General features: G+C 41.4%; 1 protein-coding gene across 2 annotated transcripts; it reads left to right on the forward strand.

The window, feature by feature from the left end:
• On the forward strand, positions 1–26,323 carry LOC140301607 (BTB/POZ domain-containing protein kctd15). Of its 2 annotated transcripts, none has more exons than XM_072380158.1 (5): positions 1–941; positions 3,517–3,692; positions 9,547–9,691; positions 14,207–14,512; positions 22,911–26,323. In XM_072380158.1, exons 1-5 carry the CDS (start codon positions 933–935, stop codon positions 23,067–23,069), a joined length of 795 nt encoding a protein of 264 aa, XP_072236259.1. In that variant the 5' UTR covers positions 1–932; the 3' UTR covers positions 23,070–26,323. The 2 variants fall into 2 exon arrangements, with proteins under 2 accessions (XP_072236259.1, XP_072236258.1); XM_072380157.1 differs by lacking the exon at positions 1–941 and adding an exon at positions 951–1,280.
• The last annotated feature ends 953 nt before the right edge of the window (positions 26,324–27,276 follow it).

Consider the following 27,276-nt stretch of genomic DNA (forward strand, 5'->3'; position numbering starts at 1 on the left):
GTGCAGATATCTCCATCTAAGCCCTGCGCTATAATTGAAATGGCGCATTTGGCTGCAGGCAGGTTGTGAGGGCGCTTTCTGCAGCAGCATGCATGCATGTCCATAGACGTCATTTGATTTTAATGGCCTGCAGGAAATTTGGCGTTACAACTCCAGACATTAAGGCAAGACAGAGAGAGGGAGAGGGAGAGAAGAAGAGAGCGGGGACACTGGGGGGAAAGAAAATCACCGCATCAAAGATATTGGTTCAAGGATATCTCTTCATTTTAACATGTTTTTCTTTCACTGAGACTTTATCAACAAGTTATTCCGCCTTTATTACATGTTGCCTGAGTGGAGGACTATGGCTGCTTGCCTGGCTTTAAACTTTACATTCAGGCTAGAGATGTAGATGGAAATGTATTCCTGCTAGCTGGACCGCCTGGGGAACTATTACATCAGACGAAATGACAATGATTAAAATCTGCTAAATCTAAATCTGAATCTACTCAGCGACTGACACTTGCCTGTTAGGTTTCCTACCCCCTCTAAATCATAACTTCACACCGTTAAGAGGAACAGTCTACTTTTGCTGTAAAATTCGCGATAAGTTATTATATCTGTGTAGTCATAATTTCAGGAATAGGGGGGTATCACGTTCTCTTCCTTGAGAAAATTGCCTAGGCGAGAGAGTGGAGTTGAGCTAATTGTAGCCTAATCCCTGGCCCAGAGGCGCTTGGGCAGCCCGAAGCAAGATTTTTCTTTTTTAGCTCCGCTCTGTTATTTAGAGAAGGATTATTGGCTTTCTTCCTCTCATAACAAACCACAGGGGCAGTTTCATTTAGGCAAAAAGACAGACAAGAGGCAGAAAAACGAAGCAGGATCCCAACAAGAGCGCACATTTTACGCGTATCCAAATAAGAGCAGAGAAGGGGAAGGAGATCATCTCATCTATGTACAAGGTAAGGACGCTTCCTGTGCGCTTTGGTACAAAGAAGCTTCGTGAGGACAGGTCGAGCCATCCTTGCAATAGAGCCTTTAAAGCCACAGAGACTCTTTACAAGCAGACGACCCCGACACAGTCAGTGTCTATTTTTTTTTTAAAAAAGCAGTTTTGTGTGGGACACGACGAAAAGACGTTTTTTCGTGAGGCAGTGTAGGTTCGTACTGGAGCTGGATGGCGGTGTAGTTTTGACAGAAACTCGGGGGCATTTGGAGAAAATATTCAGGGTTACGCGGACAGCTGCTGGGACTGACCGCCGGCGCGGATTTCCTTTGGATTCCCTACAATGTTTGAAACGGTAGGGTGAATATTTAACCTTAAAGAATCCACAGTTTTTTTAACGCAAAGTACGGGCTCAGTCAGCACAGTTTCTTTCTTTCTTTTTTCAAAGACGATAGTTGAACAGAACTGTATGTTTACCGCTACCTCAGCTGAGGTATTCATCCTTTCTGTCAGACTGCAGTTAACGCGTATGGCTTTTCTAAAAACGCGTTGTAAATGACACGTGTTTGGGTTATGCTTTTAATTGTACAGCAAGAATAAGACGCCATGTTGAGCATTTGGTAGATTAAAGGCAGAGCGCAGGCTTGTGATGTTCGCACGGAGTGAGGTGTTGTAACTGTTTATTTTTTAAACGTTTCCGTGTTTCTTTTTTCTTCCTTTCTAAAATCTCTTTTAAAACGCTGGGCCATCAGGGTTGTGTGAATGCCAGTCATTAGATGTGAGACCAGCCTCGGTGTCTGGGCAGGCAGGGGTCAGTGGATGGTGGCGGCAAGACGACAGATCTGAGGAGAAAGTTGATGCCTTTCTAGCTGCTGTGATTTTGTGGAGGAATCTGCCTTGTACTGTGTGTTGGTGTGAGTCTCTGCATGTGTGTATCGTCTTGTGTTGGGGGGTGGGGGGGCAGATGGAGATCAAATATAGAAATGACTGAAATCGTAATGTGATAGGCAGTTTAAGAAGAACGATAAATCTATTTTTCCGCATTTGTTCAAATGTCCATTAATGCTGTGCTTATTTGCTGAACTGGTTGGGTGGGTTGGTGGAACAGAAAGGAATATCAGCTGTGGGACAGGCCCATATGTAAGTGACCAAAACTTTCAAGTCTTTTCAAGTTTTTTCTTTCCTTTCACTCCTTTCCTGGGATTTTAAATGTAATCCCGGCTGCCTGTAATCCTATCAAAGGAACACGATGCTGCTGTAAGAAGGGCAACACCCTGGAAAAAACCGCTCCAGTCTAACTTTGTGCCCAACGGCACTTTTTTCAGAGCCACAGGGTGATCTGGACTTTCATAACTGTCTTCAAGTTTGGCAGACCATGCCTGCAACAACAAACTGACCTATGCCACCAATTTAAAGAAAATGCCATTTTGTTAAAGCTACAGGCCTTATTTAAAGATTTGTTTGGATTAAATGTATTTTAAAAGTTGATAACAGCATTGTTCAGTTTCCTCAAAAGCCCAATTCCACACATAACTTCAATCACAATATTTCCTTCTATGGCTCATATTATTGTGCTTTCTAACACAAAATAGAAGCACATATTGGATCACATTAGGACCTGACCAAACTGAGGTGAGGTGGTTTACCTGCCGCTGCTGGCAAATAAACTATGCACCAGCAGGTTGGATATGATCGCCTGCTCTGCTCCTGCAGCGGCAGACCGGATGAAATGGCGGAGTATCTAAATCAGTTTAAACATTTTTTAAAACATTTAATCGGTTAATCAAACCAAGCTCTGCGCTGACCCCGGATTGCTCCTGTGTGCCCCCAATAAACCTGAGACCCGAACCTGAACCTCCCGAAGGTTCATCTTCTTTCATGAGATCATTCGAAACGTTTTTCCTCGTGATTTTTACCCACAGTATAACATGCAGTGGGTCACTCCGTGGTTAGGCCTGTCGGTGTGGACAACATGTGCCTCTCTCTGGTTTTAACAGTTCTGTGCCTATAAGCGATCACCTGTATCTTTTTTGTGTGTTAAAAGTATGTGTGTTGTGGAGGAAAAGTTGCACCCTCCCCTCCCGCCGTGTTTTCCTTGCTCTCAGATTGGTGGCTGGTGTGTCTGGGCGCATCACGTCTAACACATAAGGCGACCTTTAATTAGAATATTGCAGCAGCAGTTTATTTTATCCCCCTGGAGGCTGACACCTAGCATCCCCCCACCCCACCCCACCCCCCATCACCCTCTCTCTCTCTCTCTCTCTCTCTCTCTCTCTCTCTCTCTCTCTCTCTCTCTCTCTCTCTCGCTCTCTCTCTCTCCTTCTATCTGTCTATCTCTCTCTCTCTCAGCCTTGTTCTCTAATAAGCATCCTCCTATCCTCGCCTGCGGTGTTGCATGAAAAGATGCAAACATACTTAATTAGAGCAGTGGCAATAATTTTTAGGCTAAATATGCGACCAGACAGACAGGGAAGTGATCTGATACCATTCAGAAAGGATACAGTCTGCTTCCCCATATAGGACCGCCAGATCTTTCCCTTATACCCCACTTTACCTTTATTTCCATGGCTTTTCTGTACACTTGCTTTCAGGAGGGAAGAAGCATGTCACGGCTGTCTCTGACCCGGTCCCCGGTCTCTCCTCTGGCCGCTCAGGGGATCCCTCTGCCGGCTCAGCTGACCAAGGCGAACGCCCCGGTGCACATCGACGTCGGAGGACACATGTACACCAGCAGCCTGGCGACTCTCACCAAGTACCCAGACTCAAGGTAATTCTCGTTCCCGGCTTTCTGTCATGCTTTTAGTCCGCTAATGCACTTACTTGGTTGATTCACAACATTTATCTTATTTTGTGAAAATCATTAATTATGAAATATTGACAAACTGAAAAGTGATTGGATTTGAATGTTGCTACTTTCGTTAAATGTGAGATACAAATCATTCAATCTTGTAATGGAAAATGTTTCCCAACTAAATCAAGACGATTTATATCAGTTGATTTAGAAGCACATTTCATTTGAACCAGTAAAGCAGTTTATACATAATTTGGTGTTTGTCTAAATTAGGTCTAGTTGGTTTTGTGAAATGAAGTCATGTAGCTGACTGGTACTGGAACACATGCACTGCAACTTTTTCTAGTGGCATCAAGTTTGATATCTTTTCAAACAATGTGAGAATATTTTCCACCCTTCTGACCTTTCCAAGCTTTAAAACACAGAATTTGATTGATTTTGTTTGCTTCAGTGATGATTATTGTAATTGTTTGATAAATACCTCACAGGCTTTTTCTTTATCTCCCACCACATGGCTCAGATTGAGAATTCATCTGCTGTACAGTACTTTTAACATGCTTCCCTCCCTGTTGATGTCAGGAGCAGGGTTTGTGTGAATTTACAGCACATCGACAGTTTTTGACCTGCTTTCCTTTCACAGTCTTTATTTAATTTTTTTTTTAAATGAAAACAATGATGAAAATGTCCAAAGGTCTGTCATCAAAGCGGGTGCAGGGCAGCTTCAAATCCAATTCAAATCTAACTCACTGACTTGTTACATATTGACTTTCTTAGCTCTTTTTGGAGCGTACTCTATCTTCTTTTTCACTGTTTGTCTTCAAGACATATTCATATTTTGTGAGGCAATGTAAGAAGTATAATAATTTTCAACTTTTTTACACTGCTCTATCTCCTACCCTCACTTTCAGTTGATTGCAACAGAAGCTTAAAATATGGATTATGAATTGCAGTGAAACTTTAAAATGTTCATAGCGAGCAATGACTTCACGTTCCCTGAATTTTGTGTGTACGGGAAAAACAAAGACCGCCTCATACTTAAAAGACCTGATTGTTATAGTCCCTCATCCACAAATAAAGCAAACATATTAATGATGCATTTCCGCTTGTAAGATTTAGTCATGATGAGTCAGATTATGTGAGAGTTGGTTGTAGCTCAGCCTCCCACTTCTTTTCCACAATTTTTAGCTCCTTCCACAAACAAAATGACACCACCACAGGTCGCTGAGAAAGCAAACAAAACTACTGCTAAAATATCTCTGTCTCCGCTGATTTGAATTTTTTTTCCCTTATGGTTTGGAGTTTTGCATTTTTTGTCTAATGCACAGTGTCATTCATTACATTATAGCATCTTCAGTTCTGCTTCAGCTGAATCCCCATGTGGGCCAAGGTAAACATACGCCAGAAAATCTGCCAAATTGGCTACAGGAAACAATCCATGTAATCCCTTGGTAATAAAATCTTGATATTCATAGAGTCCGCTGACAGGAAATCCCTCACAACTCTGCTTTTCACTCCCTCCCTGTTTAACGTATCATGACTGAAATAAAGCTCGACCCAGACAAGGGTTTAATGCTGCTTTTGGTATTAAGAGGATTTTCTGCTCACTGTTTCAGTGTTATGTCAGGTTTATCCTGCGAATAGTGAAATCAAAACACAAATTTACTTTCTGTGTTTTGCTGCTGTGTTCCTTTCTTTTTTTTAACCCTGATGTAGCTTTACACTTTACAAAGAAGTTATTCAAAGGGCGACACACACAGGGCACCGTGCAAATGCAGCATAGAGCCATGTCAGAGCATCTAAACAGTGTTTTCACAGTGTGAGTACAGACTTGATATCAATGTGAGTTGTTGGAGTGCTTTTTCTCCCTTTTTCACACATGCTCCTTTTCTCTCGGTCTCCTTCTCTGTTTCTATCTGTCCCTTACTGTTTCTTTCTCACTCTGGATCTCTCTCTCTCACACACACACAAATACACTCACTGTTCCTCTCACTCTCCCAGCCTCCTCAGCGTACAGTTGGCCTCGGGGCTTCACTTTCCACTGAAGCCAGTGGAAGGAGGGGCCCTTTTGTGTGAATTAGGATAATGGCTGACAGCAGAAAGCAAAACAATTACACTGGCATAACCATGTGTGCCACGTTCAGCCACGTCCGGTCGAGCAGGGGAACATGGGTGAGGCTGAAAACATGACATCTGAAAGAGCGGGGCTAAAGAGTTTGAAGTCACTGATTACTTTTAATAGATTGGCCTCTAAATAATGCAGCATGCCAAGAGAAAGTTAGTCTAGTAACTAATGTGCGGTTATTCATCTTCTTCTGTGTGGGCCATATTAAGGGACAAGGGTCATGAAACATTGATGTGCACTCTGTGTAGCTCTCAGAGAGGACAGTCTCGGCAGTCACTCCAACAGAAGCTGAGAGAATTGTTGGAAATGTTTCAGAGACAAGGAAACTATTTTGAATGGACCACTGGACATTTTCTCTTTGAAGATGAGCCTTTTGTGGCCACAGATGATAGACTGTACTAACTCTAAAGTCTTCATCTCGTTTACTTTTCTATGAGATAAACTTGAAAAAGAAAGATGAAAAGATGAAGTGCACATAAACACAGTTATTGTTACAAAAGCACGTTATCGGTGTTAGAGTTCCTCCAAATAGCTCCGCATGTTTGCAAACGTAGGGCATCGAGGCGCAGACAGTGAAAAACTAAAATCAAAAGGTTACTCCCAGAGAGCATTTAAGATGTGTTTGTTGCCTCTGATGGTATTGACATGTAAAACCGTAAACTGAAACTTGATTTGAACATTCTCACGGGGTTCAGCAACAGTAAAAGTTATATGTTGTATTTTGAAGAATTTATCAGCCACCTTTTTTGGGGAGCTTGTTCTGAGAGCCAGAAGTTTATTTCAATGTTGCTTTGAGCAGGGCTCGGAGAATCAGAGCCAGGGACTGTAACAATCTGCTTTTGAGTTCTTTTTGTTTGACTTTCCTTCCTCAGAAGTCAACGTGGGCAGTCTTTGATGTCAGACTGGACAAGCTCACCGATCCCTGAGTGTATTTGTTTCACTCTTCTGGAAGCTGCTGGGTGCTTTCATTAGTGTCAGTTACACTGTAGTTTTATGACAGCATCTCTTTTAGGATACCTGCGCTGGGTCCGTGTCACAACACCATAGGATATGACCCAGGCAGATCATTCTGGCAGCTTTCTGGTAGCTGCTGCAGTGTGGTTACTGCCAGAATTTACCCATCTTCTATCCTCGCTTGCCACCTCTTGGGTGGGAGATCTGAGCTTTTCCTGTCCTTGATAACCTCCAACATCCACCACCTCAATTCCTCTCCCTCTTTCTTTTCATCTAAGTTTTGTAGCTATGTCAAATTGTATTGTCTTCCACTCCATCCGACTCTACCTTCCACCTGTATTCAGTTTGTTTCCTCTTCTGTTGTTCTGTTCCTCGTTTCTCCTTTTGTCTTTGCCCATCCCCTTCTTTCTATTTTTCTTCTGGCCTTTATGTTTATGTATCTTGTCTCCTAATTTCTCTCCACACATCAACCCCCACCCCCACCCCCTTTTCTCACTCTGCCTACCTGTTAATAACAATCCCCCTCCAATTCAGGGATTTAACAGAAAGGGGGAAAATGAGGAGACCAACAGAGAAGGGGAAGAGGGAGTGAGAAGGAAGTGGAGGAGAGGGAAAGAAAAAGAAAAACAGGCAGCATTTTAATTGCTTTTTAAAAAAGTGGAGATGAAAAACAGAGTTAGCCCGGAGGGGTATGGTGAAATTCTAGCTGGAAGAATTGCAAGACCATATGAGAAAGGAACACCTCAGGCAAAACAGGGAGATGAGTATTGGTTTTTTATAAAGCATTTTGCATCGATTTCCAGAGAGAAAACGAGTGAGGCAGTGGGATGGAGACAGAGGGAGAGAAAGGAAGAAAGAAAGAAAGACAGCTAGAGTGAAGGAGAGAATAGATGGCAGGAAGGGAGGGAGAACCATCTTTACGCCTTCACACAGTCAAGTCAAAGAAAAAAGACGAGGCCAATTTGACTTGATAGCTTAAGCATGTTGTGCCGACACATCGGGGTCAGAAGATACAACCATTAAATACAAGCTTGTTGCAGATTCACCAAAATGAGTTTGTGGGAGAAGTCAGATCTGCTATTTGTTCATTGACATTCCTACTACAGCTCGCTTCTAGGGTCTTGTAATAGACTTTGACAATGCCAGTGCTCAGGCAGTGCTGGCTGGGTATAGTGGTCGGCGTGTTTGCAAATAGCTTTTATGATTTTCTTTGTCACACAACTTTGTCAGCCAACCTGGAAGCTGTTATTGTGATTTAAACACTGATTACCTCAAAATGATAATAACAGCAACACAGCGCACTGCCAAGAGCTGTTTCTCAGGGAGACGGACTGTAAATGTGCTGTGAATTTGTAAAAGTGGTTTTGTGCTACAGAATTCTTTTAGTAAATGAGTTGTATGGCTTATTTAAACTGCACAGGGTGATGTGAGATTTATTTCACATGAAAGTAATTGTTTCTCAGGCTTTGGAAAGTTTAAAAGCTTGCACTCAGTGACACTTTCACTGAGTGCAAGGATGTTATTTTTCATTTTCAAAGAGGGATCTTTTGTATTTGGGAATGAACAAACAGACAAAGTGGAGGTGCTCAGAAGAGATTATTAGACTGGTGAGAAATTAATCTGCAGGTAAGCGGGAGGAAACCCACACAAAGACAAGGGGAAATGAATATCTGTCCAACGGTATCTCGAGGCACTGTAAAAACACTGCGATAAAAGTTTAAAGATAATACCAATTTCCACTCTTTGCTTTGATGAGCCCCTGTAGCCAACATCAAATTAGCACTCAATCTTGCGGTACACTACTGGAAGGGGTTAACTGAAACACCCGACAGCAACAAGTGTCTCATTAAGACGCCAAATTTTTGTCAATATTGAGGGAAAACCCTCATCTGAAAAAGATTCCAGCTTTGTAGTTATTAATTATTGTGACTTTTAATTGAAAAACATTATTGATGTTATTCTGAGTAATGCCATTTTCATTATCTGAGTACTTATTTTCTTGTCTGTGTCTTTAAATGGAAACAAATACCTTGATATTTTGATTTGTTGAGCTAATATGACATGATATGAAATGTTTTCAGCCTAAAGAGTATGTATATCACAGTAGCACCATCCAAGTCTATTCACACTTATTTCCAAGGACGCGTCAAAGCATTCAGAAGCTTGAATATTGTTTTACATAGAGTCGTTAAATCATTTTCACATCATCAAAGAAAGCTGTAATTTTATCAGCAGAATCACGTTTTGAGATCATCTCTTATATAAACAAATTGCAGCAAGTGGTGGATATAATTGAGCAGTGTGCTGCTGTTTAAATTCCTCATACATTTATAACGAAGTTAAACTGTAACAGTAAAATACCTTTTTCCACATGTTCCCCTCACATTAACATGTGGCCCTTCACTATTTTCTACCTCTGTTACATTTCCACCCCTCTGACAGATGGAATAATAGAGCTGTAATGCTACATTCATGCCATTAATTTCTGTAAGTACAAGCAGCAAGCGTGTGTGTGTTGTTGTAATCTCTCTGCGAAAGGGACACTTCAAACAAGTCTGGAATGGCAAAACTGTGCCTTAAGCCCCTTGTTTCAACCTGGGATGCTAATGCATTTCAAGCTTAGTGCTAATAAAATTGAAAAATAAATGGAGGGTAATTGTTTCATGCATTTGAAGGGAGCTGGCTCATTCCATTATGTGGTTGTGTTTGTGTGTGTGTTTTTGTATTTATGTGTGTGTGCGTTTCAATTTTCAGAATCAGTCGTCTGTTCAATGGCACCGAGCCCATCGTGTTGGACAGCTTGAAGCAGCACTACTTCATAGATCGGGACGGCGAGATATTCCGCTACATTCTCAGTTTCCTGAGGACCAGCAAATTGCTCCTTCCAGATGACTTCAAGGTATAAATCGACTTTGCAACATAATGTATTTTGTGTACCTGTCTTACACAGTTTGAAAAACATAGCAACATAGAAATCTTGAGAAGGTAAAGTTCTATGCTATAGGTAGAGCCACCAAGTATAGTTCCTCATATTTTTTTAAAAAAAATGTTAGTATTTATTCATATTTATCTGTCTTTTCATGGGTGGAATTTCTTTTCCAAAAGAGACCCTACACCAAAACAGAGCTGTTTTCATAATGCCTTCCCCTGTCCAGCACATTAATTACTAGTAGTATATGTATCAGCACTTATTGAAGAGGTACGGAGAGAGACAAAAAGAAACATGACTCAGCTGACTCAGAGTATAAAGTAGTAAAGTGCGAAGTGGCTAAGTGGAGCATGGCTTGTTGTTGTGTGTGCCAGAGCCTTGAGCTGTTGTTTTTCATTCAGAGTTATTTCTATGAAGGTGAGCCCAGGTGAAATCCCCTCTTTCGCCCCTGTGCTCAGCCGCGTTCAAATGACCACCTCCAACACAGACTATCACACAGAGTCAAGGTCTTGCAGGGAATGGTGTTGAATGATGGTACAGTTTGATATATGTGCAGGCACATATGTGCATGCATCCTGCAGTCTTTTTTAGCCACCAAATCTACTTTAGCCCATATCAGGCTAAAGAGACTGCACACACCAGGCTGTTTTTTTGGTCGTATGGAAAATATGCATGTTTTGTATTATTGATATGATTTTGTGTGTGTGTGTGTTAGTAGCAGTTTCAGCTGAAATGTGTATATGGAGGATATTTAGCAAAGTTTAGTGACAAAGCAGCATTAGAACTTGACTGAAGATGTGTTTCTGCCCTCTTGCCCAGTATTTATCCAATATAGTTAAAATATCTGTCTCTTCAGCTGCTAAGTGCTTCACTATGTTTGCCAGCTTGAAGGTATCTTTGTTTGCCTGCTGTTTGCTTCTGGCCAGGAAGCATTTGGTTGGCATATCATAACTTCTTCACTGAAAAAGTCGACTGTTGCTGCTGAAAATTAGGCTGAGAGTGGTGAGAGAGAACCAAAACAGTTCAACCAAAACAGTGAGCTGAAAGATACTAAAATGCCTCCCAGAGCACCGCAGAGTTGGGTGATAGTTCTTTGTAATACAGTGAATTATATGTTCAAGTCACTGCTATTTTAAAGGTAACATGTATTTTTGGTTATACAAGAGAATTAGTCTCAACCGACAAGTATGCACACAATTATATGTGGCTTTGTAAGAATGATTACACATTCTGCCTGCAGCTCCTTCATTGTGAAGATTTTCATGTATTGATACTGTTTTCTAAGTGTGTTCTACTTTTCACTTCTTCTCCACCTTAACCTTGTGACCTTTTCACTGGGCTGGTACTTGTTCATCATTCTCTACAAGGTAACAAGGCGAGGCAAAGCCATTCAGAGCCAGGGGCAAACTCTCTGGGCCCCACGGGCTGTCAGAGGAAGAGCCAAACCTCAGACAACAGAACATGGCAAGAAAGGCCTGCATATTTTGGCAAATGACTGTCTGACTCAGAACCGATTAGTTTTTTCTTTTGCATTCACACTCCCCCCCCGCTTTCTGTGAAGTCTTGACAGTCCAATCAGGCTCCGCAGTTGAAGAGAATGCAATGGACTTCATTGTTTCAAGTCATTACGACCTGCTCGCATAAGCCTGTGTTGATCTGCATACCTTTCAATTTGCGTGAAGCCAGAGGAAAAAAAATGCAAATAGTGCAAGGCGGAATTGAGCATGTCCTTATCTGAACACAATCAGGCTTGCCGTCGCCCGAGGGCTGGGTCTGTTCTGCTGCTGGCAGCCACAGCGCTGTGTGTTTTGCTAAATCAATGTGAAAGTCTGAGCAGAATAGGAAAATCATTTTTTCAGCCTGCATCAGTAGAACAAAATATTCGTATTAAAATCCTCCCTCATCTTATTATTCAAACTACAGTTAATCACAACAGTGTAAGCAATGCTCAGTCAATGCTCAGATTTCGGATTATTCAGGTTTATGCATCATACTTTCAATCAGTTTTTCCTTTATGCATGGGAAGGAGCTGGGGTTTTTATTTTTGTGACTCCACGTTTGATAGGAGTTGTATGGATTTTATTTTTCATAGGTTTGTTTAATCAACAACCTGCAAGTCTGTACTTGTGTGGTTTTGTCATTTTTGGTCCAAAACATACAGCAGGTCTCTATTAGTCCTCAAACTCCCTCATAGTGACATTTTCCACAATTTCCTTCTCTTTCTTTTCTTTTTGTGTCTCTCCCTTCCCCTGTCCTTCCCTGAAATGTTGCCTTGCCGTTGGCCGATCAGGTCAGATCATTATTTTGAAGCTCAAACGGGCTGTCTGGACACAAGATTGGGGGATGGATTGTCTCATAGAGCTGGCAGCAAGTAGCAGCAGCTTCAGCAAGCAGGACGGCGCTGTTGGCCCTGTCTCCCTCTCATCCTCACCTCAGCGCTTAGGATTACTCTGTTGTTTTCTGTGCTGCTCAGGATGACTAAAGTGCCTTGCAGACAGACCCCTGTTAAAAACATATCCATCCATGGTTTCAGACCTGTGAAGGATGAGGAGCTACACTTTGATACAGAAAGCTGCCTGAAGGGAAGCGTCTCACTATGAGTTTTGTCAGTTGCAGCAAGAAGGCCAGAAGAAAGAAAAAACAAGACATGAAGAAAGGGAGAGAAAAATAAAAAAAAGGACCTACACCCCCTCTTTTGCATTCTGAAATCCTAAATATTAGACTGTCAGTTTAAGATGTGTTGTATTAACGCTGCAACCAGATGGAGTTGTGTTTGAGTGTCGTTTGCATGCCTCAGATGAAGGCACCATTTAGGTGAAGGGCTGAAGGAGGGCTTTCCAAGGTTCAGGAGTCTGACAGAAGTAGTGGGGTTAATGAATATGCTGTTTGCTGCCATACTCTGTTTCTGTGCCCAACAGTGGTCCGGAGAAGGAAAAGGGAAAAATGTTCCCTGGCAACCGTAGCACCAAACATCCACAACCACCAATGATGCAGACTGTACGAGGCCCGTTGTTTTAGCAGCACAACGATGAATATTCTTCTTTGTCGAGGTTTTTTGGAGGCTAATGCGCCAAACTCTATCTTTATCTATTAAATATATAACCAAATAGATAATCTGTTTGCTTCTGTTTTACTGTATTTGTGTTCTGATAGCCAGGAGCTCACCAACACGGACATCATGTAAGAAAAATTTCTGAACGTGAGTGACGACAGCTTATAAACAATGAATGGATAAAGCTGTCATTCTTTTTCACTGAAAGACACTAATCAGAGCACAGATGTTTTAATTACTAATTGTTTAGCGAAAAGATTAGCAGTGTTTAGGTGTAACCTAATTAGATCTTGTTCTAATAGGAGCTTAACATCGGGCCACAAGCCCTATTAACATAAAACTGCCTCCATATGAGGAATACATTAAAAGCTCCTCGGCTGATGATTGTCCTCATGTTCACTTGCACATATATTTCCCTCACCTCCCGTCTGTTTCCAGTAGCGAACCTCCGCCTCCCCGTATTTTCTATGGTAACAGTGAAGGATGGTGCCATCTGGTCTTGTGGGAAATTAGAGGCAAGAGCGCAGGGGCAAATGGCCCCCAGCAAGCGCTGCCCAGGAGGGAGAGGCAGGCAATCTGCTGCAGACTGTCTGCACATAGGAATGCACCAACACTCTTTGCTGGAGCCCCACTGACGGCCTTTCTGGAGTCAGATCACTAAAAGATGCTAAAGGCTAGCACAGCTCTGCCAAGAGCTACTGTAGAGGAAAGCTGCAGCTTGGCTTTGCTTTGTTTATTGAGAGTGTTGTCCTGCTGGTCAGAAGCCGTTGCTGATCTTAGTTTATTGTTCTTCTTTGCAGAGGATGTACTGGGAGATGTTTTGTGAGTATCTTTAGCGTCACGAATCCATATTTTGAAATTTATGTTGGAGTTGCCTCTCTGATTTGCATCCAGATTAACTTTCCATGAGAGCAGAAAACTTAACCTCTGCACTCCTTTCATTCTGTCAAAATATAATCCTTAATTGGACAGTACACACAATGCCTTGAACTTTGCACACATAATCTCAATACCACTGCCTTCCCTGGAAGTGGGATCAATTTACTGAAAATGTTGCAGTAAACTGATCCATCACTGTTTAATTAGTTATTTGTTTCTTTGTGCGTGCCTATGCTGAATAGTTGAGGTTTAATTTCTGTACAAGGGTCAAAGTACTGAAACGGCCACACTAGTGCCCCTGGAATAGTTAGAGAAGTGTCTGTCTCAAGGACACTACATCATAAGCTGCAGTAGGGAAGCCAACAGGACCCCTCCCCATGCACAAATATGCCTTCCATCTTAACACTCTACAGTGCTGTACAACTGCTGGATTTTGTCTCTGTAACCTTGGTGAAGAGATGTAATGTAGCAAAAGACATGGTGTGTTAGTCACACTTATAGCCAAGAGGACTGTAACTGGCTGCTCTCATCTCCATGCTCATCTGTCTGTACAGGACTTCCACCTGCTGTACGAGGAGGCACGCTATTACCAGCTGACGCCCATGATCAAGGAGCTGGAGCGCTGGAAGCAGGAGCGTGAGCAGCGACGGATGGCACAGCCCTGTGACTGCCTCGTGGTTCGAGTCACTCCTGACCTCGGCGAGAGGATCGCCCTTAGTGGGGAAAAAGTCCTCATAGAGGAGATCTTCCCTGAGACTGGAGATGTTATGTGTAACTCAGTCAACGCTGGCTGGAACCAGGACCCAACACATGTCATCCGCTTCCCTCTCAATGGCTACTGCAGGCTCAACTCAGTTCAGGTAACCCACTAGAACATTTGTGCTTTGTTTTAAAAGGTTGGAAACACTGAAATGCCAATTCCTTCTGCATGTGGTGTATTTGATACACCGTAGACATTTAGAAATAACATTAGGAGCTACAATGTTTTAAGAGTTTTACATGAGATAGACTCATCATACCAGGATATCTGTGATGTAAACATTTTGAGAATTGATACTGGTTTATTATTGATGACTACTGTACAAAGGACTTTCATTATCACTTATTTCGTATGCATCTAAGAATAATCTAATTTCACAAAGTTCTAGTCTGAATAAACTCATTGTATACTGGATTTTATTATTCTAGATATAACAGAACAGTCTTGAGCTGTGGGAAGAGAAGCAAGGCTTGCTTCCTCCTACCAAAACAGTTCCAGTACATCCACTCAGTTTGTGTCATGGTTCCGTGAATATGGATGAATATCTGAATTTTCTTTGTAGTTTGAAGGTGGTAAGGGCTAGCTGTGCTCCAGGCTCACAGAGTTGGCCTCATACTGGAGATCATTGGATTAAAATTCAGCTCAGAGAAAATCCGACGTTTTGACTGTGATTATCACACTGATAGATTATCCTGAACATTTAACTTTACATGCTCTGTGAAAAAAATTCATACACAAAATGTTAACCAACAGCGAACAGTTTTTCTACCAACAACAAATCCTCAATACCGTAGTATAAGTGATATCAGTTATGTAGCTTAACAGCTGTTGCAATGTGGTTGAAGCTAAAACAGATGTGTACAATTCATTTGGCACACTCATAGCAGATTCAAAGTGTTGAAATATATATGCCTACAGAAATCATGCAGAAATTAATAAGAAAAACAATGGTACTCTAGAACCAGTATGTTGTCTGGATGTAAAACACATTAGAAAAAGTTAATGGTCTTTTTTGTAGAGATATATTGCTTTTCTTTTTTTTTTTTTACCTAGATAGATGAGCTATCTAAGTACCTAAACATGTTGCTGTAGTTTTGCTTTATATTTCTGATTTCTGATTAAATTTGGCATTCTAGACATAGTATGGTATCAGTTCTCTGAAGATTCCACAAAGGCAGTTAACTCAGTCAAGACAATGCTTCTTTTTCCCTTTATTTTTCAAGAAACGTACTCTAAAAAAGTTTTCACCACAACACTTCACCACTTTGATGTACTTTATCACCTGGCTGGCTTCGGTAGTGTACAATCAGTGCTTTAATGGACAGTTTGTAGCTACACATGGCTGTCTTGCTGAATGACTGATAGCATCTGCTGAGGGAGTAGAGCCAGTATGGCTTTGTCTCTGTCTCACTGCTGTGTCTGCAACTTTAAAGGAGTTTGCATTATTTCTGGCATTTTATATAGCATTTTTTTAACAGTAGAGATAAACGCTTGTTGTCACTAACCAGGATGATAGCTACTCTGGAGAGTATGTAGTTGTACTATGGGGTTTCTGTGCAAAGGCAGACCTGAAAGCGGTTCTTGTGGATGTAGCAAAATCTAAGTGTGGTTTCTCATTTTCTGTTTTTCCACCAATATTCCAATGAGTTAATTAATATAGTATTCATATAATCTCAAATACTTTTACTTGTTTTCACATAAGTAGACTGCCTGTTGGAGGTCAGTAGTCTTCTTTGTTAAATCAGAGTTGACCCTGGTGTTGAGATGCTTAAAAACAACTTCAGAAAACTAGTTTTACAGTTGTGTTACCCATAGAGATCTGAAGATGGGAGATCGAGGCGGAACATAACAGTCTCACACCACAGGCTCGATATAACACACTTGAGTGCCTACAGCCATGAACAGACTAACACATAGAGGAGCCTTCACCCCTCCAGCACCCACAGAGCACCTCTCCCAGGCAAACTAGTGCGCTCTGACACCTCCACCGCCCCCCCTTCCCGCCAGTGTGAGAGACCACCTCCAGGGAGGTGAGCCGAGCATGCGGGACAAAGCATGTGTGGACTGCGGCCATGTTTTCCTGCGAAAAAATGAAGAAGAGGAATAGTGAGGAGGGGAAAATGATATGCATAATTTACGCTTTACTCCTTTTTAAGACACAGCTCCTTTTTTAAAAAGACTCCAATATAACACTGCTCAAGGCGATTGAAATACACGTATTGCATTTTTTAATACCATACTTACAATTTCTCAAACAGCCTAAACCAGTTTATACTTCTTTTATAGATTTTTAAATGACTTACAATATAATTAATTGGCCGCATCAACTAACACAACATTTTCCCACTCTGTTTACCAGTGAGACTGGTTACAGGATGTGAGCTCATCTGACTAACACGATCCGAAAAGAGTCTTTATTGTTTACATTGTTTTTATTAGGCTGCTCTTCTGAAGGCAAGTTGAGCTGAAATCCTCTTCTCAGACGAACTGCTAACAGTAAGAGGAGCTGGAAACGTCAAGGTTTCCTATAAGCAATGCTTCCTCAAATCTCTCAGCTAAAATGGCGTTAGTTGTGGCATTCTTTTATTTAGTTTTGTTTTTTTAAAACTCAAAGCAGCCCCTTAAGACACACAAATATAAAACAATCTGTTAAAAACATGATCAAACACGCACACACATATGCAGGCACAGTGTAGTGGGTCCGGCTCATTGAGTCGATGTAGATGAAGACGCATGGAACAGATGGAGGTGTTTTTTTCATTGTAAGGGGAGGTTTTTTTTAACTTGTTCATTCTGTCCTTTTTCATTGTTGCGTGAAGGTATGCGAAGGTTAGAAAAATAATCCTTGTCTTACCTGCAAGACAATGAGCCTCCGATCTGATTTCAGGCCTGGACCCTGACCCTGGGGGACGCACACACAACCACACCCTGCCCACAGAGGAAGAGCAGGGAGAAAGGGCTGTGTTTGATAGGGTAGACGCTGCACTGTCTAAAACCTATTTACTATAAGACAGGACTCATTTTTGAGGAGGATTTAAGAGGAAATAGATGGATATTTGCATAGTGAATGGAAACTCCAGATTAATATAAATCATTGGCGTAGATATTTTATTAAATCTAATGTACTGCTGTTGTTTTTCCCCAGGCAGGAAACTGCTAGATCTTGTGATACTTTGGTTGCATAACAGTCCTCAGTATTTAGTTTTATCAGTTTTTATCCAATCATTAATTCTCCTACTCAGTAATGTTGAAATAATGTCAAGGATTCTCTTTTCACAGCGTTTATTCACCTTTAATTTATAGTAATAAATCGAAAAATACTATCTGTACTACAACTATTATGTTGTGTATTGTAAGTTTAGCCTCCTTTTTAGTTATTTTGTCTTGTGTATCCATATGTGAGATAGTGAGAATAAACAAATCCAAATTCAGTCATGAATGGAATTTTGGGATTAATGCGAACCACCTGTGCTATGATGTTGATCCAGTGCAGAGAAACAGAAAGAAGCAATGGTATTGAACAGAGGGAAAACATTTAGCCAAAGAGTCACAGAGGTGTATACGCATGTGTCCCAGTGCTGGAGCTGAGCCTGCCACTCCATATATCACCATGATGAAGCACTTAGATCAGAGCAGAGCCAATCCGTCCTTCATCAATGTGACAGCCGACGCGGTCACAGAGAAGGGCTTCCCGTCCCCCTGCTACCCGGGAAGGGAACGCAACACTCTCTAACAAGTCACACTGCCACTCCATCACTCCTGAGCCAGATGAAAAAAGAGAGCACAGCTCGTCAGAGTGGACAAGGCCACACAAACACCACAGCAGTGCTCCTCAGTGGCCTGAGTGGCAGAGTAAGACATTAACACCGCTGCAGTTTGAGGGCCTCTGCTCTCACTGTGTGGCTCAGTGGGTACGGCACAACATCATGGCTCAACAGGAAGCAGATTAGGAACCAATGTGCAGAGGATAAACTGGACAATTTTGACCACAAGATGCCAGAAAAGTCTTTCAAAAAATGTTTGAGGTCTTTCTTGGACACATCCCAGATAGGTAGTGGGTAGATCTTTTTTTAAGCGATACATGAAGGAAAAGGAGTATTTGCAGGAGGAGAAGTGATCAGATTATTTATCTGTTCTGTCATAGATAAATGATAATAGATACATTTCATGGGTAAAAAGTGCAGATAACTATGACATAATTGAGCACAATATATCATTTCTATAGTAATGGCATACAATGTGTGTTTTATAGTGTCAGTGTTGCCAGATAATGGTTGACCTGGAAAACGTGATTCAATAAAATTTCATCTATGTGAAATTAAAAGTTTTTAGTCAAAATGCTATGAGACGAATCTGGTTCCATATTTTTTAATTTAGTAGGTAAAACAAAAACTATATAATGCTGCACAAGATTTGCAGCCTATTATATTGTTGAATTGTTGTTGATAGATTGCTTTGGAAATTTTTATAGTGTAAATGTTTTTCTACTTTTTCTACTTTTATTCAAGCATGGATCATATGAGTCATCTGATTAAAAACCATTCATGCTCATGTATGATCACTTTAGTCAGATCTATTTACGGTCCCTTTCCGGTCCCTTTTAGGACTAGAATGCTCCCCTGTTAAGCTCAGTGTGCATAAACACTGCCATGGTTAAGTTTTTCTTTCCTACAGTGCTGACCTGAACTAAATCTTGGGTGAATCATGGTAATTACATGCCCTTTAAAGTGTCCGTTTACAGTGACGAGCCCAGTCACGGCTCCAACCTCATTTGCTATGAGAGCTGAAGGAAAATACTCCACAGTCAGTGTTTTTGTTGCTTGTGAGTTCTGAACGAGTTGTCAGATGGCTATGAGAATTACAAAGAGTTGGAGCTTCACGGCTGCTTAGTGCCAGATGCATGCGATAAGCAGAGGATGAGATGCAGAGGCTGCAGTTGGTGCTCCTCGTCAAGACTGTGCATTGTTAAACAAAAGCCCCCCCTGAGTGCGGCGCCCATCACATATTTCAGCGTGCCATACATGTCAATCACTTCTGAGCTCTGTGCCATGAGGAGCTTCTCCAGCTTCTCCTGAGAGGTGTTGTGAGTGTGTGCATGCACTCCGGTGGCCATCAATATTGCATTGTGCTCCGGTTTCCAACCCTGATACTCATCCACTTTGATCTGTGACTTGCCATCTTTGCTACGATAACGGGAGGTTATAGAAGTGAGGCTTAATATCATCCCCTCCTCTCCCCATGACGACCCCAAGCTGAGTGGCAGATCTTTTAGTTGCAGAATGATATGTTTGTTTGAAAGGGAGAGCCCTTTGCAGTCAAGTTAAGAGATTAGTTATCCTGTTTCAAATACATAAGGATCACTGGGGATGGAGGATGAGGAGTTGCTTTTAATCAGCTTCAGTTTTATCGGGAGAACCCAGACACAAGTTCAGCATATACTTCTTAAACATTCAAACTTTGGCTAAGTGTTGTCATATCCTCTGCTCTGTTTGATTTAGATTTCCTGTTTTGAGAGAAAAAAGTGAGTGTGACGTGAAGCATTGCTGCACAGGGGGAAAGCTCTGAAGAAGTTGACATGAAAAGTGAAAAAAACTGCTCATTAGCAATAAATCCATATCATGAAAATCTTCATGCTCACAATGAGACTTCAACAAACCAGACTGCTCGCGATGAACTCACTGTTTGAATATTTTGTTGTAGTTTTGCTCAACTGAGGCAGGAAAGTTAGCAGAGAAATCTGCATAAGTACAACATAAGCTGAGATCTGAAAGCCTGCGGTCACAAGCATGTAGTCCTGAACTGAGCAGCCAGACATGTTTCAGCTTTTTAAAGGCTGTATTCCTTTCTGTTGTCAACAGGGATTGATTTTAGGACATTGTCCTGTGGACACTGAAAGCTTTTGCTTGGAAACAGCTTAATTATTCCGTGTATTGTTTATTCCCCCATGGCATTAATTCACTGTGACAAAACTGAACAGGAAGTTTTTCTTTATGGCCTCTTATAGTCATTACAGTATCCTTGAGTCAGTTACATCCATCTATAATAATATCCTTAAGTCTTTTGTGTTGCCGTGCATTAACGATAAAAGTGTTTTCTGACTATCTTTATTGATCAGCTCATTCTCCTCTGTGACCAAATTCATTGCTGAACATGACAGAGTCCCACATGTGTTAAGAGATGATGGGGAAAAATGCAATGTGATGCAATGATCAAAGAAGGCTATGTAATATCATTTCCATAATCGTTAGGCTCCTCCGTCGTCTGTCATGGTTTTGGGAGTGTTTGATGCTTGGGCAGGTCTCTTAATTAGCCATCCTCACCATCAGCTGTCTGCCACCCCTTCTGTCTCACAAATTACAGAGTTTGTCGTTGTGGTATGGCCAGAGGACAAAAAAGAGGAGGGGATGGGGGTAACTTTTCTAAGCGGTCCTCTCTGCTTACAAGCAGCATGTCGATCCACATTTTAGTTTTAATCAGGGGGTGGATAAGTGTTAGGGGGTTCCAGGTCTGCACAACAAGTGTGTGTGTGTATTTGTTACATTGTGTGTTTGTGAGTTTGTCTTCTTCCATATGTCTGATTTGACTGCTCTTCTTTGAAAGGCTGCAATTATTTGACTTGGAAGTCATAACACCCCGCTTTATCCAACAGGGCTATCGCTCCTGTAATCAGAGTGGTCATCCTTCATCATAAGTCAGTGTTTCAGTGTGTGCACGTGTGTGGACATCTAAAGAGACCATTCAATTGTGTGTGAACCTCTCTGGCTTTGTATCTAGCAGAGGGGGTTAGCCCTTGGCGAGACCTTTCATTTCCATGTGCTGCATGCTCCATCAAACGGATGGAGGAATAAGTAAATACACAGCACTCGTCTCACTGAGATTTAGATATATTAACCCTCAAAAAAAAAAAAAATAAATGGATTACAGGCGACGAGGAGAGAAAAGATGTTGTAGTTCACGTGTTTGTATCTGTGCGTTTCCCCATTTGGACTAGTATGTGTCAATGCCCAGACTGGAGGGCCAACATGCATCCCAATCTCCTGTTCCCTCCCTGCAGCTCTAACACGTTGTCCTCTCTCAGATCAGCCATATCTCCCTTCTTATCCTCATTCCCCACACGTCGCTCTCTCTTTTGCTCACGGACCTCACTTCTCCTCTCACCCCGGCCTCATTACTCAAATTAGGAGCTCCAGTAATCACCACACTGAGCTCCACTCAGCCCCTTAACACACCCCACTCAAAGTCTGCTTTCCACATCCCTTTGAGCTCATGCCCTTAGTTCAGTAGCCAATCTAGCACAAGCTGCATGAATATTGCAGAGGTGGTGTGATGTCAGGAGTGCCCTCTGGTTTTTATCACAATGTGTGATTGGATGGAGGGAAGGAGGATTAATGACACATGGTGCATGTTGTGACTGATGAATATCTGAGGAAGTTCAACATTTTGAGAAATACACTTGCTTGTTTTCTTGCTGAGATTTATACTCTAATATCAATATGCCTCTGATACCTATATTCTAAATATTAAACTACCTCCAGCAAATGGCTAAGTTAGGTTAGTGCCACATACTATAAAGACTGACATAGCTATAGGGTCTGAGAAGCCATTACACAAATAGGGCAATAACAATGAGGGTGGGAAGTTTTCCAGCGACATCACTTTCTCTTAAAAAACACTAGGTTAATGAATTTTGGCCAGAAGTCATTATTGTGCCATACACAAAATTGCCTTCTTCTGATCACTGCACTGGTTGTTCTTCTGAAATTATTTCAAAGTTACATAGATATTAGGCTACAAATACAGGTATTTATGTCCCATGAGGTCTCAAGTATGACTCACCAGGCCAACCTAGTTGTTCAAATATGGTCCCAGCTGGTTTGAAAAAAGAAAAGAAAATGATGTCTACAAGCCACCATTAAGTTTAGGCTTCAGAACAGTAGTCCACAAACAACTGGGTGACATCATAGTGACTTATGTTATTCAGTGTGGGTCTACCATTAAGACTTCACAGAAAGAAGAGAGTAGAGAGCCTATCTCTTAATATTTGAACAATTTTAATACATTTTAGACTTGATATTTTGTTTATTTAACTAGAACAAAAGAAAAAAGGGTTAAATGTACAAAACTAGTCGTCAATAACTTTCTATTCAATAGTGGTAGACTGTCCTGATCTGACAAAGTTCAGACCTTTGGTTAGACAAGAATTTCTTGTTTTTGCACTTAAAGAAACAAGATATATTATATCATTTAAAAAATGATTAAAGGTTAAATTATCTTTAGATAGAGCTAGACAATCTGTTTCCTCCTTTTTCAGTGGTAAGCTCTGTTAACAAGCAAATTTGCTTGCTTTTAGCTTCATTCTAAGCCTAAATATAAAAAAATTGCATCTAATTTGAGAAAAGCTTACACCAGGATTTCTGTAAAACTTCTGGGTTAGATTTAGACCAACTGACTCTAAAGTTTTACTGTTAATGCCTTGTCTTTTTCCATCCTCTCTACAGGTTCTGGAGCGTCTTTTCCTAAAGGGTTTCAGTGTGGCAGCGTCATGCGGGGGTGGTGTGGACTCATCTCAGTTCAGCGAGTATGTGTTGTGTCGCGAGGACCGGCGGAGTCTCTCCATCAACACGCCCATCAGGATAAAACAGGAACCCCTGGACTAGAGCATTCTGGGAGAGGGACTGGCAACACCCCCACCTCCCCTCAGTCCACCCTCCATCTTCTCACACCAGCCCACCCTACCGACCTCCTCCCCTTCCCTGCTCCAGCAAGACCACAGCCTCCCTTAACATACCTAAGTATTAGCAGAGGCTTGTTAACCTTGCCAACTCTGCAGAACTCTAAGGGGAATGTAGTACCAAACAAAGGAAAAAAAAAAAGCATCAGCAGCAAAAGTTTTTGATCGTGTTAAATAATACCCAAAGAATCTGGGACTATGATGAAAACAACAACAGTGACAAATGGACGCTACAGCAGCTTACAGCCCACCATTTTTGGCACAGTTACTTGTTGATTTTCCCATACCTACTAATTAAAAAAATTGCCCAAATCTTTTTGAGGGATGCAACTTCCCCTGAACCTCAGTCCAGTCCAACCTTCTACATATATGCACACCACTTCTACCGTACTTCCAGAGGTGACCCTGTGTCTGTGAGGCCCATGTCTTCTCCGTCTGCTTACAAGAGAGACCTGCTGTGGGCCAAGGAAGCTTTGGCAGACAGGATGTTTTTAAGGATGCAAGACAGAGGACATAATCTAATTTTGTAAGTCCCACAAAAGGCCCCAAACCCCAAGATCCCATCACCCTCACCATCACCCCACAGGCCGAGCTATAGACCTCGCCTTACACAGCTTCATTTGCCAAACTGATTGTTTATTACAGTTTTCATTGTTTCGAAAATATGTTCTTTCGCTCCTTTTGCTGTTTTTATCATGACATGGTGTAAACAATTATTATTATTAATATGATTATTTTAAATGTCTCTTTTTTCTTTCTCCAAAATGAAGGATGTATGAACATTGTATTCATTAGGCTTTGAGAGCTTGCGAGGGAGCGTTTCTTGGCAATAGCAGCAGAAACTCAGATGTCTGCAGGCTATGTGGCTAAAGCAATCTGACTGGCAATGCATTCAGAGCCAGAAAAAGTCCCATTGTTCAAACGGGAATGGAAGAAAACCTGGATGCTTAGGCATCGTTTATAGTCAAACATGATAGAAAAAAAGTGCTCTAGAATTTCTGCTTATTAGCTCTAAAACATATCTGGGGTCTCTGATTGGATTCTCGCACACAAGCACAAAGCATTTGTTCGTTCTTAGCACAAGTTTCAGAGCGTTTGTAAATTTAAAATTCAGGACAAAATTGCACAAGTTGTAAGATTACTGCAGTTTTGTCGAGTTAGAATGTTGAAGACTTGAGGACCAGCAGGGAGAGCTGACGTTTACCAGTATATCTCATGATCAGCGAGAGATGTACTTTAAATGCTTAATGTTTCTTTGCACTTAAACATTTCCCACAGAGATGCCCTGCACTGCTCCCTCAAAACCCAGGGCGCAGAGGCAATTCAAGCTGTTTATCTATGACTGTGAGATTAAAGCTTTCAAAAACAGGGGAAAAAAAGTCTAACAGAACAAATACTCCAGGTACCAAAGTAGATGAGGTGCCTGTTTTGTTGATTGTACAAATATAAAGATGTTCTTTGTGCAGTTTAAAGAAAAAGAAGACACAATGCATCATTTAAAACTGTATGAAGGATAACAACATTTGATCTTCGAGGCCTCCAGTCTTGACAGTTTTGTTGAGTGAAGCTCAAAGTACCTTCACACCAAGTTTGAGAAGCAAAGTTTCTGGTTTGATACTGTCACTTCTAAACCGAGATTATTTCAGTGGTTCTTCACACATATGTATGGCAGAAGCCAAAGTGAACTGTATTCCCACCCTCAGCATGTTGTTCACAAAGAGGCGAGTGGGCGGCATTTGCTCTGTCCTGCTCTCATTCTTTTTGTCTTATTCTCAACATTTCTGGATCAAAGACAGAAACAAGAAAGGCCAAGTTTTCATGCTTTATATTTGTGTGTAACTTACACATGCTGTTTCTTCCATTCCAAAAGAGTGAGAGAAAAAAAGAAGCCTATTCTGATCTTTGTGGGCGCTGGCAGTTGCTTGACTTAAACTGATGTTGTTTTAGTTGTTCATTAACCATGGGCTGTAGTTGCTCTGACCACGTTGTTCTAATAGTGTCTCTGCTCTCTCTGAGCGCTGCTGATTAAACAAGACCAATGAGTGGATAAAGATGGGCTTGGTGTAAGTGTAGCTCCGAATCCAGCGCAGCCTTCCCTGGAGGTCTTTTTCACAATCAAGCCTGTCTTTGTTCTGACCTGCCAGTGGCCTGTTCCTTTGCATCCAGTCGCCTCAAAGGGAATGGTCTACCAAGCCTTTCATGTGTCGAGGCATGTTGGGCTCTTTGCAGAACCCCCCCCCCACCAAATTGCTCCATGCTCAGTGGTGCCAGTAGAAACTCGGGTTGCACCCCCACTGCTGTGTCATCCCTCATGCCCCATTTTTAAAACGCCCTCCTACGCCGCAGCTCGCTGGACCACGCCACATCAAACCAGACAAACTGATGAGTCAAACTACGAGCACACTCGCAACATACTGCACTGCACAGCACTCAGCTGCTGACCCCAACATACTTGATACACTTTTATTATGTGAGAAAATCTCATATGGGTTATTTCCAGACTATGTTTTAATTAGTGAAAAATGATCAGTGCAGGCATGTTGTCACTAATGTGGCATTTTGAAATGATAAAAAGAGCTTTTAAAAAACTTTCAACAGAAAAGCAGTCATGCATTTGAAAAATTCTATTCTTGACAACTAGAACTAGAAATTCAAACAAAGAAAAAGGAACGAAAATCCCAACATGGGTTTCTCTGACTGCAATAATCACACTTGGGAAGCCTTTTTGACTCAGCATAGAAATGACAACAACTGCAGAGCTACACAAATATGAGAGTACAGGAAACTTAGCAGACATGTTCACTCATGTCCCCCTTCTCAGATGAAGTGCTGGTCAGTGTTTAGCCAGTCCACATGGCACACACCCCACCTCTGAGGCCGGTCAGTTGTATAGTTATTGTATATTGAATTATCAGGACTCTGGGTTTTATCTGACCCTCATGTTTTTAAGAGACCTTGTAGTCCTCTTCATAAAAAATAATTAAAAGAATTCAAAACATTACATTGTGTACATATGGATAAAAACATTTCAAAGGGTATAATAAGGTGCAAATGTATATTATTTAAAGTGTTTAAAACAATTAGACTGTGGTATTAAAGGGCATGTGTTCATTTACAGTGTCTCCATTTGACTTTTCTTGCATATTTGCGATAATAAAAAGGATGTACTGTATAACTGAAGTGTGTCTCATTGCTCTCATGGTGTTCAAGATTTTATAACTGAAGATGTCAGCTTTAAATATGATCCTGTATTTATTGTTGTTACATACACTACCTTGAACTTTGTGCTCTTTAATTGAATGGACATAACTTGATAAATCTCACCAGCAAGCTGCAATCATGTGTGTACCCTGGTCATTTTTATAAAGGAGGGGAGGCTGACTTTCAGGCTAAATTTAGACCGGCAGTCTAAAACTTCAGAGGAGCAACAGCCTAGGTCGAGATCTTGAAAGAAGACAATATGCTTTCAAACCCCAATATCTTGCTATGGTTTGGTCTTTTCAAAAATGCTTCTGCTTAATTAGCAGCAAAAAGCCAGGGGGGACTTTTCATAGCTGAGCAGCAGTGCTTGACTCAGTTTGTACTTAGCAATTTGAAATGGAAATGAAAAAGGGTAAATTAGTACACTTTGGTAAAACATATCTTTAAAAAAACATTGATAACAAAGAAAATCGTCCTGTCCTGTAATCTGACGACTCCAAATGCAAAACTTCTTTTGGAAATGCATCCTCTTGAAAAAAGAAGAGATGGATCATCTACGTATTCCCAGCACACAGTTATAGCATCGATTATAGTGTGGGTGTGTATAGGTGCATATGGCATGGGTAAATTACACAGCTGTGGCTTCCCTATTAGTGCTGAACAAAATATGCACATTTTGGAACAACATATACTGCCATCCAAATGTCTCTTTTTTTTCAAGAAATGCCTTGGTAATTTCAAACTGCATACTGCCGCACTCTGCATTACAACCACATGGCTTCTGTAGTAATAGAGTCTGGAAGCTTAGATGGACTGCTTGCTGTCCAGATCTGTCACCCTCTGAAACATTTGGAGCTATGTCAATTAAGAAAAGTGACAAATGAGGCTCAAAACTGCTAAGATGCTTGAAATCCTGTATCAAGTAAATACGG

This window comes from Leuresthes tenuis, unplaced genomic scaffold (assembly GCF_036924035.1).
Source record: "Leuresthes tenuis unplaced genomic scaffold, fLeuTen1.0.hap1 SCAF_2, whole genome shotgun sequence".
Lineage (NCBI taxonomy): Eukaryota > Metazoa > Chordata > Actinopteri > Atheriniformes > Atherinopsidae > Leuresthes > Leuresthes tenuis.

Coding starts and splice junctions, on each gene's coding strand:
- LOC140301607 (XM_072380157.1), top strand. Junction 3,693..9,546: donor ACCAAGTACCCAGACTCAAG/GTAATTCTCGTT, acceptor TTCAATTTTCAG/AATCAGTCGTCTGTTCAATG. Junction 9,692..14,206: donor TCCTTCCAGATGACTTCAAG/GTATAAATCGAC, acceptor CTGTCTGTACAG/GACTTCCACCTGCTGTACGA.